General features: G+C 43.7%; 1 protein-coding gene across 2 annotated transcripts in view; it reads right to left on the bottom strand.

The window, feature by feature from the left end:
- Cap2 (cyclase associated actin cytoskeleton regulatory protein 2) overlaps nucleotides 1-13626 on the bottom strand; it is a 177176-nt gene that overhangs the window by 14966 nt on the left and 148584 nt on the right. For both annotated transcript variants that reach the window (XM_008847062.3, XM_008847061.3), the window contains 2 exons: nucleotides 2711-2900; nucleotides 600-772 (listed from right to left, as the gene is read on the bottom strand). In XM_008847062.3, the coding sequence (XP_008845284.1) occupies nucleotides 600-772; nucleotides 2711-2900 (363 nt within the window). The remainder of the gene's footprint in view (nucleotides 1-599; nucleotides 773-2710; nucleotides 2901-13626) is intronic.

Below are 13626 nucleotides of genomic sequence, written 5' to 3'. Positions count from 1 at the left end.
CACATTGTCTCACCCCTCCATCATGGTTTTCCCACTTAAGGTGCTCCCATTAGCCAGGCATGGTGACGCATGCCTTTAATCCCAGCATTTGGGAGGCAGAGGCAGGTGGATCTCTGTGAGTTCGAGGCCAGCCTGGTCTACATGAGTGTTATGGGCATTTTTACCACAATTAAAAATTAGTTTTAGGGGTTGGAGACATGGCTAAGTGGTTAGAGCACTGGCTGCTGTTGCAGAGGACCTGAGTTTGGGTCCCAGCACCCACATGGCAGCTAACAACTGTCTGTAATGCCAGTTCCAGGGGATCCAATGCCCTCTTCTGACCTCAGTGGGCACTGCATGTCATGGGTGTACTTACATACATGTAGGGAATACACTCATATGCATAAAAAATAAAATGTTAGAAAAATTTTAAAAAGTGAAAGAAGAATGCATGAGGGTTAGTGAAAACAATTCATGAGCACCTTTGTGAGTGCCTTATTCTAGTCAGTGCTTTGCCTCTTGACATTTCACATAGAAATCCCTAAGTCTCTGGGAAGTGGTGTTAGCTGTTAGACTGTTCGTCAGAGAGACTCGAACAAAGGTTAAAGGATGTCACTCACCACCCTCCATTTCTTCCCTTCCAGCTCGAACACTGGAGCGTGTTTCTGAGGAGAATGAGATTTGGGAGATGTGGGGCTTGGAGTATGGGTTTTGGTTGGAGATGGAATTTGTCCTTGAGCCCGCAGGCTGGGGTTCTTGTACGTCTTCTGGTCATCTGTGACATGCCGGAGCCCTAGGAGGAGTAATGGTTTTTTAATTGTTAACTTGCCACAGTATAGAATCACCTGGGAAGAGATTCTCAATAAGAGATTGTCCAGAGCAGGCTGGCCTGTGGGTGTGTCTTGACTGGCTTGATTGATTTGGGAAGACAGAGCCTGACAGTGGGCAGCGCTAGTCCCTGGTTTGGGGCCTTTGACTGTATGAGAGTTGACAAAGCCAGCTGAGGACGAATCTAGCATTTATTCACTCTCTGCTTTTGACTGTGGGTGTGTTTAGTTGCTTTGACATTCTTGCAATACTGGACTGTAACCTGGAGCTATAAGCTGAATAAACTCTTACTCCCTCAAAGTTGCATCTGTCACTGTATTTTTATCACACAACAGGAAAGAAACTAAAACAGAGGGTAACACAATGCAGGTACATTTCTTACATTTCATGCAAAAGGAAATACCCAGAGTCTGCATCCTATGGAAGAAACACTATGCGTTTTTAAAATGTTGAGCATTGCTGTTTGTATGTACATATCCTCCACAGGCTTGTGTTTAGATGCTTGGTCCCCAGCTCATGGCTTTCTTTTGGGAGATTGGAACCATTAGGTCCATTCTAAAGTTTATGAGGTGGGTCTTTGTTAGAAGGAGATCACTGGATATGGACACTGAAGTTTGACAGCTTCCACTTCCTGTTTACTCTCTGCTTCCTGTTTCACCACGATGTGAAGAGATGAAGAGACCCAAGAGCCACACTCTTGCAAGCATAGAGCTATCTGTGGCCAGGCCTTTCCCTCCATGGCGGACTGTCTCCTCTCAAACTGTGAACCGAAATAGATCCTTCCTTCCTTGAGTCGCTTATGTGAAGTATTTTGCCACAGAAATGAGACAAGTAGCTTATACAGTGAGGAACCCTATCTTTAAGGTGATGGAGTAATAAAAATTCTGCAAAAAACAGACAATCAAAAAGCTCTACCAGGGGCTGGAGAGATGGCTCAGAGGTTAAGAATACTGGTTGTTCTTGCAGAAGACCCAGGTTTGAATCCCAGCACCCACATGGCAGCTAACAACTGCCCATAACTCCAGTCCCAGGGGATCTGACAGCCTCTTCTGATCTCCGTGGGCATTGCATGACATGGGTGCACTTACCTACGTGCAGGCAATACACGCATACAGATAAAATTAAAAAAAAAGAAGTTTAAAAAGCTCTACCAATTCTTAAATCACCTCACCTCAAAAGATTTCATGGTTTATCATATGGCTAAATCATTTGTTAGACATAGCATAAAAGGTCAGGACATTCCAGTGAGCACTGTTCAGAACACGGAATCCACCTTAGTATTCTCAGTCCATTTCTTTACTTTGCAATTGAGTTTCAAATTGGGACAGTGGAGCATAAGCTAGAGATAAATTTGAAAAATTGAGTTCTTAGCTCTCAGCTCTATGGAGAGCGGCACCCACACCCTCCTTGCAATTAGCTGTGCAAAGCAAAAATACATTTGCCTTTTGGCAACATGACTATATTGTTGAGAACACATGAGCTTTTGATTCTGATATACTTTAAACATAACATAAAATATTACCCATTTGCCATATGAGGACCAAGGCAGTTCAGTGATGGAACTTCAACAAGCCAATACTCTGTCAGGACAGTTCTGCTGTTGGCCATTTTTAGTCCACTTGATATGAGGCCTCGGTTTTGGAGGATGGTGAGGAAGCATGGGGGCTGAGTGGGTACAGGTCATTGGTTGACTGGGAACACAGAATCTCTGAGTTTTTCCACATGGCAGTCCATGGGATGTGTGCCCAGAGCTGTCCCAACTTCCTACCTTCCAGCAGCAGCTTCCTCTTCCTCTGTGTAGGAGCTGGAGAAGGGATGATGCACATATCACTGGGGCCCTGGAGGACCCATGTGCCCAGAGTCGGAGGGAAAGGAAGCCTGCTCCAAGGATGCGTTGTCTTACCCTTTGTGATCGCTTCTCCCTGGTTAAGTTGGGCAAACAGAGCTGAGCGAGAGGGCGAGGACTCCTCGTTTCTGCCTTCATTCTCGAAAAGTGGAGGTGGCCCTGGGGGGGGTGGTGGTGGAGGGGGTGGTGGAAGACCAGGTCCAGAGGAGAGGACAGAAAGCGCTGACACTGTGGATGCCACAGGACCCTGTGGGAGACAGACGAGGGGAGCTGTGTTGAGACTCAGGCTCAGGCTGGGAATCTGCCAGGGTACCTCAGAATCTGCTGCCAATAGGAGATGGATGTTTAAGACTCCCCAAGGGGTCCCAGAGGCACACTCATGCTTTGTGGGTCTGTTTGAGAGGCCATGGATCATGGCAGGAGCCATCTAAAGAATGTACAGCCTGACGGGTGGGTCCTGCATGCTCAAAAACCCTACTGCCAAGTCAGCAGTGAACAGCCATGGCCCCAAGTTCACATCTAAGGCTCAGGATTAGAATAAAACTGGACTTTGATCAGTTAGAATCATGAGAAAACAGTTGTTCCAATGGCTAGGAAAATTAACTTTTTTCCTGAATAGTGGAAACTAATGAGCTTGAGAGAACGAGAGAGAAAAATCAACAGTTATTAGACATATTTGAGCATTTTTGAACAACTAAAGAGAGAGGCACTGAAATTCTCTGGAACTGGTTTCCCACCTATGTATGCTTCAAGCTGACCCCAAAACAAAGGCCACCTGTTACTTAGGTGACTGTCAGATCTGAAGGTGAAGAGTATCTAGGACCCATCTGATTGCTCATCATAGTCTAATGTGAATGGTCAGTAGGCCAACAGAAATCAGATCCTTTCTGAGCAAGGTCTCTGTGCATTCTCACTGTCTCTGCTGGGTGATGTATTACCTGTTTGCAGCATGAAGGTCTAACAAATGCAAATGGCAGAACAAAGCACTAGAAAAGAGGACTCCTATCAGTGTATGGAAAGGACCCTGTAAAGTAGATCCATTGATGGATGTAGAATCGCCATGGAAATACATAGCTGGGTGTGTCTTTGAGGATGTTACCCAAAAGGTTTAGCTAAGGTGGCAACACCCACTCTGAGCGGAGGCAGTGCCCACCCCATGGGCTTAGATCTGGACTTAATGAAAAGAAGAAAGGGTGCTGAGTACCAGCATTCATCTCTACCTGCTTCCTGACTGTGGGCACAGTGTGACCAGCTGCCTCCCACTCCAGCTGCCATGCCTTCCCCACCATGATGGGCTCTACCCTCACACTGCGGGCTAAAAAACCCCATCCTTCCTGAAGTTGCTTCTTGTCAGGTAGTTGGTCACAGCAATGGGAAAAGTAACTAATATAGACCCCACACTCTCAGTACTTCAGACCCGTTGGACAGAAATACATATATACTGCAAACTGAGGATATATACAGCATTATACTTTTAAATACTGAAGTAACCTGCACATCCATAAAAAGGAATTAGAAGCCAATTCAGTTTTAAAAAGCCAGAGCCAGGCATGATAGGACATGCCAAGAATTCCATCGCTCAGGGGCTGTGGCAGGAGCATGCTTACTTTGAGAAAAGCTTGGGTTATATGGAATCAAGCTACGGCTACATTGTGAGACCCTGCACCAGGAAAGAATTAAAAAAAACGCTTTATGAAATTGGGAGTGACAGAATAGGGCACAGTTCATGTGTTTTCAATACCAAATACAAAAGTTGAAACACTGCATAAGTGATGCCTATTAAGGAGCAAAGCATAAGCTTATTTTCATAAACAACTCAGTATTATGAGGTGTCAAAGTCAAGAAGTTTTAATCTACAGTCATCTTTTAAAACAAGCTATTTTCAAGCACTTATATAATCTCTATTCAGTGTAGAGTCACTGCAAATAGAAAAGATTCTTGTCTTATTCAGAATGCGTGTCTTTAAACTTCAGCAGACTGAAAGTTCCATCTCCTGGAGATATAATTTTCAATTTTTTTCCCCTAAGAAAGAACAGCCTGACTCCATCAGGATTCTGGGGTCAAGTAGAAAACGATTTCACAGTTCTTGAGAGCAACCAATTTTTCTCCCCAGTATCCTAAATGTTTTCTATCCTGTTTCTGAGATTTGCTCAGAATCATAAAGAACATAAAATACCAGCTTTGCACAGCAAATGATATCTCAGGCCTTGGTTATAGACACAGAGCCACAAATATTAATTATTCTCATAAGCATATCATAAGTCATGCAGCTGGTGACAGGGCAGACCCCTCCCCCAACATCTGAACTGCTGTAGCTTTGTAGGTTTCCAGCTTTGTGGTAAAGGAACAGGATACTGGCTTTCACATCGTAGAGAGACTGGTTCATTCATTCTTGACTCCAGAGTCCTCTCCAAGAGCCAGGAAAGGACATGGAAACATACATGTCACATACCAACTTTTGGGCCTTTGATACATTCAGATGGTTGGCCAGCAACAGCAGACAAAGGCTTTACTACAACAAATGTGGAACACGAAAGCTCCCAAATCAAGGGCGCCTGGGTCCCTTGAACCCGCTGTGGACGTGCCCTTTCTAGGTCTGGGCTCATTTCTGCATCCAGGATACCAGGCTCTGGTTTCCAAGGTTACTCTGCAATTAGCATCCAGGGGCTTTACTAAACAGTAGACTCAAACAAGCTGATTAGACCTTCCCTGAACTGGATCTCTGTAGGCTGCCCCGTAGGGGGACTTAACTTTGCCTTTCTTCTTTTTCTGTATCCTGCGACGGCCCGTGGTCCCCAGCTTTTTACATACCCCTATTGGCCTGGCATCTAGCTGATGACAGCCTCCCTGTCAGACATCCAATGAAAGATAGAAGATGGTGGTCCAGGAAGAGCCTGGAAAGACCTTGCAGGTACCAGGCACCAAATGCTTTCATCAGTGTAGTAATTATTTACTGCTCAGTCGGCGCACGCTCTAAGTCGGGAGTTCTCAAACTTGTCTGAACACTAGAATTTCCAAGCCCAGGCTACATGGCAGGAACATTCTTTGAGGGACGTTAGTAGGTGGGAGGCATGCTTCTGTACTTTTTCTGAGGCTCTTGGTGATTGCACTGAAGGTATAAATTTGGGGACAACCACTCTGTCCTATGGTCTGTGATAAACTTTAACTAGAACCAGGAAGGCATTGAAATCTCTCTTCCAGAAAGGAAAGGAAATCAGACTGTTTGAAGTCAACTACAAATCAGCAGCCAGTGGCAGGGATGCAGCTCAAGCATATGTCTACTCCATTCAAAAGCTTTCCTCATAGAAATCCTTTATTTACATCAGTTTTTTTTTCCCATCAGTTTTTTTAAAAAGATAGGGTCTCACGTAGCTCAGGCTGGTCTGCAACTCACTATGTGGCCAAGGATGACCTTGAACTCCTGATCCTCCTGCCTCCATTTTCCAAGTGCTGGGATTACAGGTGTTCACCACCATACCCTGCTTGATTTATTTTTTCTTTTGAAGTCACTTTTTAATTGACTTTCAATTACCTTATCGTGTTGTTCTTGAACCTCTGGTTAGAATATACAGTGAAGTATTGGGAGTGTGCATAATAATCTTGGCTCAGGTTTGTTTTTGAAACAGGGTCTTATTATATATCCCAGAGTGGCCTGGAACTTGCTGTGCAGCCCTGGCTGGTCTTAAGCTCTCAATCCTCCTGCCTCAGCCTCCTAAGTGTAGAGATCATAGGTGTGCACCACTACACTGGCTTGGCTTATCTCCACCACTTTTCACTAGTCTTTCTGTCTCACATCATGGCTCCTGGTTGCTCTCCTGCATCCTATTGGGACAGACTCCATTTGAAGGAGAGATCAGACCTCTTGGCTTTGATATCATCACATTAGCTTTGAGTCACTTTTCACACTGGTTTTGCTGTAGTTTGGTATTATGACTTTGGAAACTGACTTCTTGCCTGAATTAATTTTTCTTCTATATTCACTGGCTCCAGTAATGACACACTAGCAACCAAATCCTGCTCCCAATAGCATGCTCAAGATGTTCTGGGATGGAGTCTTAGTCTCCTGGGAACTAGAGATTGAAGGTCAGCATGCTACCTTTGAAAAGTAGATATGGAAGATGTCATGTACTAGGTTGTCTGAACTGGATGGAAACAAGATCACTGGTGCCTGGTGCCTTGGGTGCCCATTGGTAGTAACGTGAGCTGAAGCTGTGGGCTCTGTGGGTGAGTAGAGCTGGGAGCAGTGGGCACTGGAGGAGGCAAATTTTGTATCCTTTACCATTTGGGTTGGGTCCATTTAGAGATACAGAAAGAAAACTTCCCAAGGACTAAACCTGTCTGGAACCAGCAGTTCCTGCCTTAGGAACATGAGGGGGATGGTACTAGACCAGGTTCCCTTCTCTGTCATGTACTCCTGAGATCTTGGGAAACTGCCATGGTACTGTGCAAGCTGCCTCATCTCCCTGAGTGGAGGCTGTAACATTTCTGGTCCTCCTCGTCTGCCTTCCTTCCTGCCTTCCTTCCCTCCTTCTCCCCTTCCCCCTTCCTTCCTTCCTTCCTTCCTTCCTTCCTTCCATCCTTCCTTCCTTCCTTCCTTCCTTCCTTCCCTCCCTCCCTCCCTCCTTTCCTCCTTCCCTCCCTCCATCCTTCCCTCTCTTCCCTCCCTCCTTCCCTTCTCTTCCTTCTTTCTTTCTCTCTGTGTGTGCATTTTTGTGTGGGCTCTACCCGCCCACAGAGTGCACAGCTTCAGTTCACATTACTACCAATGGTCACCCAAGGCACCAGGTACAAACTGTGTTTCTCAGGTGCCACCTACCTTGTTTTTATCACATTTATTTATTTATTTATTTGTGTGTGTGTGTGTGTGTGTATGTGCATATGTCACAGCACCCATGTGTAGGTCAGAGGACAACATGTAGGAGTTTGTTCTATTCTCCCACCATGTGGGTCCTGCAATCAAACTCAGGTCTTCAGGCTTGGCTAGTGCCTGTACTCACTGAACTATTTCATTCACCGGCCCTGCCTTGTTTTTATGAGACAGGATCTTTTTAAATTTAAAATTTTAATTTTATGTGTATGCGTGTTTTGCTTGCATGTTTGTAAGTGCACCACATGCGTGCAGTGCTTGTGGAGGCCAGAAGAGGGCAACAGATCCCCTGGAACTGGAGTTCACAGACAGGTGTGAACCACCTTGTGGCTGCTCGGGAACCAAAGGTGGGTCCTTAACTGCTGAGTCATCTGTCAGGCTGAGCCAAGGCCTCTTATTGTCCTGGATCTTGCCTGTCCCCACCTTCCCAGAACCGGGATTACAAGAGCATGCTACCATACCTGTTTTTTGTTTTTTGTTGTTGTTTTTTAAACATGGACTCTGGGAATCAAACTCAGGTTGGCATGCTTACAAAGCAAGGGCTTTATTGACTGAGCTATAGTCCCAGCCCCAAAGAAAGATTCATAATAAGTTCTTTTGTAATGTGTCTGACTTGGACAATTACTTTCATTTTATAGCTACAGTGTAGCATCAGACAACTCAAGTTCAGGACCCAGGGACGTGAGGTCATGTGAGCTGTACAAGGTCACATAGAGAAAGTCATGTTGAGCACTGTGGACAGGATAGAAATCTTATTGTAGGAACTCAGAGAGAGAAAGGTTTAACCTTACTGTGGTTGCAGTGACCACCCCCCACCCGACCCTGACAAATGCTTTTGATAATACCTCTTTATAAGGTTGATAAAATGAATCTCTTAAGTGTCTTAGAGGCTCAGGCCCAATTGAAAAGACCTTCTATAAAAGTCATATAACAATGGCTTAGCACTTAAAAAAAAAAGCAGCACATTTATGACTTTAAACGGCTGTGTTTGCAGTGCAGAAGTTCACTTGTGTTGCAAGAACACAGCACAAAACCCCCAAATGAGGCTTTTAAGGTCTATTAAGATTAATTTTGAGAGCAGATGTTTGGTTATAGACTTTTTTTTTCTGGCACAAAGACTGCTTAAAAAGTTAATGTACTGCAAATCTCCTTCTCTAAATTAATTTCACTGTCCTGGAAGCAGCTGTCTCTTCTGTTTTTAAACATATGTACTGTGGCTTTAAAATAAAGAAACCATTGTAAGTGGGACATCAGCGATGTTTTGGTTATATATAATATTTACTGCATTATATACAATGTAGTTGTATACTAACATGCCCTGCGATTTATTTTCATTGACAGCTACTTCTTAGAACAATTTGCTACTCATTTTATTACTTCAGCAGTTAGATTTCACTTTTTGATATTTTTGAGACAGGATTTGCTACACAGGCCAGGCTTGCCTTGAATTCACTATGTAGCCCAAGCTGGCCTCAAATTCCCAGTGATCCTGATGCCTCAGCCTCCCGAGTGCTGAGATGACAGTTGTGAGTTACCGTGTCTACCTCCTGGAGTTTAGACTTATTTTATTTTCTAAGCAAAATTTTAATTATGTGTGCATTGGTGCTTACTTCTATCTGTATATATTTCTTCTTTGCTTAAATTCCTTCCATCTTTTCTTTTGGGCTTGTGTATGTGAGCAGTGCCCTTGAAGGATGTTGGATCCCCTGGAACTGGAGTTACAGGCAATTGTGCACTGCCTGATGTGGGGTACTGAGAACCGAACTCCGGTCCTCTGCAAGAGCAGTATGTGCTCCTAACCATTCTGTTTGACTGACTCCTGTTTACTCTCTTCCTCCCATCACAAACACGGTTTCTTAACAATACAGTTCATTTAGATATAGTTTAAATTTGCATCTAAAGAAGCTACAAATTTATTCCATTACTCATTTTTTTGCCTTTGTAGAAAGGGGGACCAATAGGGTTATTTCAGGTGGAATTATGGAGCCAGGCACAGGGCTGCTCTGGACCACACCATTGGGTAACTCGGTCAGTTTCTTAATCCTAAAAGGAGAGATTTGGGGGATTTAAGTGAACAAGAAATATATACAGACAGCACTAACCTCAACTCTCAGAATAGGTCAGGCAACTAATATCTCAGTTAGTATTTTTTAACATCTTTAAAAAGTAGAGACCAAGAAAATAAAAATATCATGCGATAGTTTCTTGGAACAGGTGGATTATGTTGCTTACAGCAGTGCGTTCGCTAAGCTTTCTCTTCTGTAAAACTAGCTTAGTGACAGTAATATTTTGAGCCACCTGTCCTTAAGTATTTGTAGAGATGGCAGATAAGGCCACAGGAATGGAACAGCTGACATGCCGCATGTTTGTGGGTCCGTCTCTCTCTGTTCCCCCTTCTTGGCCACACACTTTGGCATCCTTCTGCTTCTGGTCAGAGTCTCTCTGGCTGAACCAAGCTGGCCCATTAATCACCTAGCTTAGCATTAACGATCTCCAGGTAGCAGTGACAACTTATGTGGGCTTAGTCATACTCTTAAATGTTTAAAAGTCTCCAGGCCATGTCAGTCACATTTATATCTCCATCTTATGATAGGAATTCACAATGTTTTATAACTGAACATTTTGTATAAAATGCTGATTAACTTTTCCAAAGACAAAGAATCTCAAATGACCTGGTACAATATCGCACATAAAATAAAGTAATACAAGTAATAAACCTCTCACACCATAACAGGAACCAGCAGTTAAAAGACAGAAGTACTAGTTTGAGAACCAAAGACCACTCTTTTATATACATAAATAAGTCTCCCCTTGCCTTTTTAGACAGGGTCTCATGTAGCTCAGGTTGGCCTCCAACCCACTATGTAGCTGAGGATAACCTTGAACTTCTGATCCTCTGGCTGAAATTACATGTATGAGCTACCATGCCGGGTTTATGCAGTGCTATGGATTAAACCCAGGGCTTCATGGATGCTGGGCAAGTACTCTATCAACCGAGCCCCATCCTCAGCTCCTAAATAATCTTTCTAGCAGGACAAATATGCCCACAAACTCATGATCTATGGGAATTTTATTTTATTTTGGAGACAGGGTCTTGTGTAGTCCCAGCTGGCCTCAAATTTGCTATACAGCCCAGGAGGGTCTTGCATGTCTGATCTTCCTGCCTCTAGCTCTCAAGTGCTGGGATTAGAGGTATGCACCACTGAGCTTGGCAATATTTATCTCACTTTGTTTTTTTCTTGAGATAGTATGTTAGTGTATAGCCCCAGCTGGCCATAAAACTTGCTGTGTAGCCAAGGTTGGCTGCAAACTTGAGTGATCCCCCGCCTCTGCCTCTCATATATTTGCTGCCATCCCTAGCCTTATGTTTTTGATTTCAAAACTAATTTCTTTTTAATTTTCTGCAAAATGTACTTTGCAGGAGATGGCTCAGTGGGTAAGAGCACTTGCTTCATAAGCAAGAGGACCTGAATTTGAATCTCCAGCACCCATGTAAGAGAGCCGGTATGGCTATGTGTGCCTGTAAGCTCAGCATGGTGGGGAAGTGGTGGGTGGGCAGGTGGAGCCTAAGAGCGCGTCCAGCAAGTCTAGCCAAAATGGTAAGCTCCTGGCTTAGTGAGAGACCTGTCTTCAAGCAATAAGGTAGAGCACAGTAGAAGCAGTTACCCAAAATCCTGCTCTGGCCTCTGTATGTGTGAACACAGGCACACATGAATGCAAAACACAGACACGCATACACAAACGCACCCCACAAATAATTAAGAAAACAAATGAAAAGAAACAGGATTTCATACTAACTAACGGACGATCGTCCAGGTAATGCTAAGTTCAAACCAACATCAGTTTATGACTTTAGTCTCTTTTTATCACTTACTAGAATTTTGAGACTTCTGCCAATGAAAGTAAAGATCCTGGGAGCCAGCCAAAGAAACAGAATTATTAACAATACCACAAAGAACTGCTACACAATATTTTAAGCATATGTCTACTAGTAACTTTTCAAGGTCAATATAAAGATCATTTTCTATTTTATCAATGGACATAGAACACTACTGAAATTTCCAATTTCTCTAAAGTCCAATGTGCTGTCGATAGAAAAATGTGGGGGCACAATTATGAGGTAACAAGGGGCCCATGGAGCTCAGTTTTTCAGAGGCAAGGTTCTGAACATCCTTATCCCAAGACATGAGAGGGAAAGTCCTTAAAACCTCAAATCTCAGGGTAGGGATGTGGCTCAGTTGGTGTTACATACTTGCTTAGTGTGCCTGGGTTTCATCTTCAGCACCGCATAAACTGTTTGTGCTGGCATATGCCAGTAATCCTAGCCTTTGGGAGCTGGAGGCAGGAGGATCAGAAGTTCAAGGTCATCCTTGGCCACAGAAAGGGCTTGAGGCCAGCCTGGGCTACATGAGATACTGTGGTGGTCTGAATGAGAAATGTCTCCCAAAGGATCAAATCTTTTAATACTTGGTCTCGAGTTGGTGATGCTGGTTGGGGGCGGTCATGGAATACTTAGAAGGTGTGTCCTTGTGGGAGGAAGTATGTCACTGGGGTTGCACTGCTGGTTTTCTTCCTTTGCTTCATGTTTGTGGGTTGCTAAGATGTGAGGTCTCAGTTTACTGCTTCCTGCTGCTGTACCTGCCACCTGCCGCCTGCCACCACGCCTCCCCGCCATGATGAACTCAGCCTTCTGGAACCATAAGCCAAAATAAACACTTTCCTTTATAAACTGCTCTTGGTTATGGTGTTTTGTAACATCAAGAGAAATATAACTAATATAACGCCTTAATGCCAAAACAAAGTAAAAAAACCACAACTAAACCTCCAAATCTCAAGGTTCTACCCATCATCTTGATGTTTTATTTTTTACTCCTCATTCCTGTCACCCTCCGGTGGACTCTGTGTTGTTTGGGGACACAGTTGAATTAGAGCTTTGGCAGCTGATGAAAAATAAAACGAAATGGGGTCACTTTTGAGATGAATCAGCAGCTTTACATTGGGAATACCCTGGTAATGATGTATGTGATCCATATTAATAAAATTAATTATGCCTGATGTCTTAATTTCTATGTCTAGATGTTAAATACTTGAGCCTATGGGGGGCATTTCTCATTCAAACCACCACAGTATCTCATAGCCCAGGCTGGCCTTAAACTCCCTACAAAGCCAAGGATGGCCTTGAACTTCTGATAGACTAAATATGTAGGTGATGAATTCTGCTCAACATGCCCAAAGTTGAGGTTTGTTATTTTTTTTTTGTTGTTGTTGTTAAAAGCAGACCAGGCCACCCCAGCAGAGACTAGATACAACACACGAGGCACAGTCTAATTCATTTGTGTGATCCAGGCATTCTGCAGAAATTGGCCTAGAAAGCGGCCTTCCTTATGAGTCTGACCTTGCTTCGCCACTGATATCCAGACCAAATCTGGGATTTCAAAGTTGTCTTTTCTTCTTGCGTGCCAGCATCAGCAACTTGGAAACTCAACTTCTCATAAAAACGAAAAGATAAAATTAAAATTTCCATGGGAAAACTTTCCAGAGTTAAAGATAGCAGACTTTAGCCATCAAAGAGCGGGCTTCAAGAGCCAACAGTTATATAAGGACCCAGAGCGACACATAGTCTGACTTAGTTGAACAACTATTTCATTTGGCCAGCCGAGCCCAACTTTGAATGTCACTCAATTCAAGTTTTTTGTTTGGATTTTAGGATATTAAAGAAATGATTAGTTTTCCTCAAACAATCAGTACTTGGAAAATAGCAGAGGTGACTGATGAGGGTAAAATAATAGATGTTAGAAGATCATTTCCATTACACACGCATTTTATTTGGGAAATTTTACAGAAAACATCCAGAAACATCAACATGTCTTGTGTTTGAGAGTCGAGGTGTGTTAACACAGAGTAATGGTTGCTTCAACTCCAGTTCCATGTTTCATGAGAAAAGATCACCTGGTGCGTGGGTTTCCTTCCTTTCCTCTCCCTCCCTCCTTCGATTCCTCCCTTCCTCCCTCCTTCCCTCTCTTCCTACCTTACCCTACCCACTCCCCTCCCTCCCTCTCTCCCTCCCTCTCCTCCTACCTTACCCTACCAACTTCCCTCCCTCCCT

Source organism: Nannospalax galili, unplaced genomic scaffold, assembly GCF_000622305.1.
Source record: "Nannospalax galili isolate Female #2095 unplaced genomic scaffold, S.galili_v1.0 scaffold923, whole genome shotgun sequence".
NCBI lineage: Eukaryota > Metazoa > Chordata > Mammalia > Rodentia > Spalacidae > Nannospalax > Nannospalax galili.
This window is presented reverse-complemented; position numbering and strand designations above follow the sequence as displayed.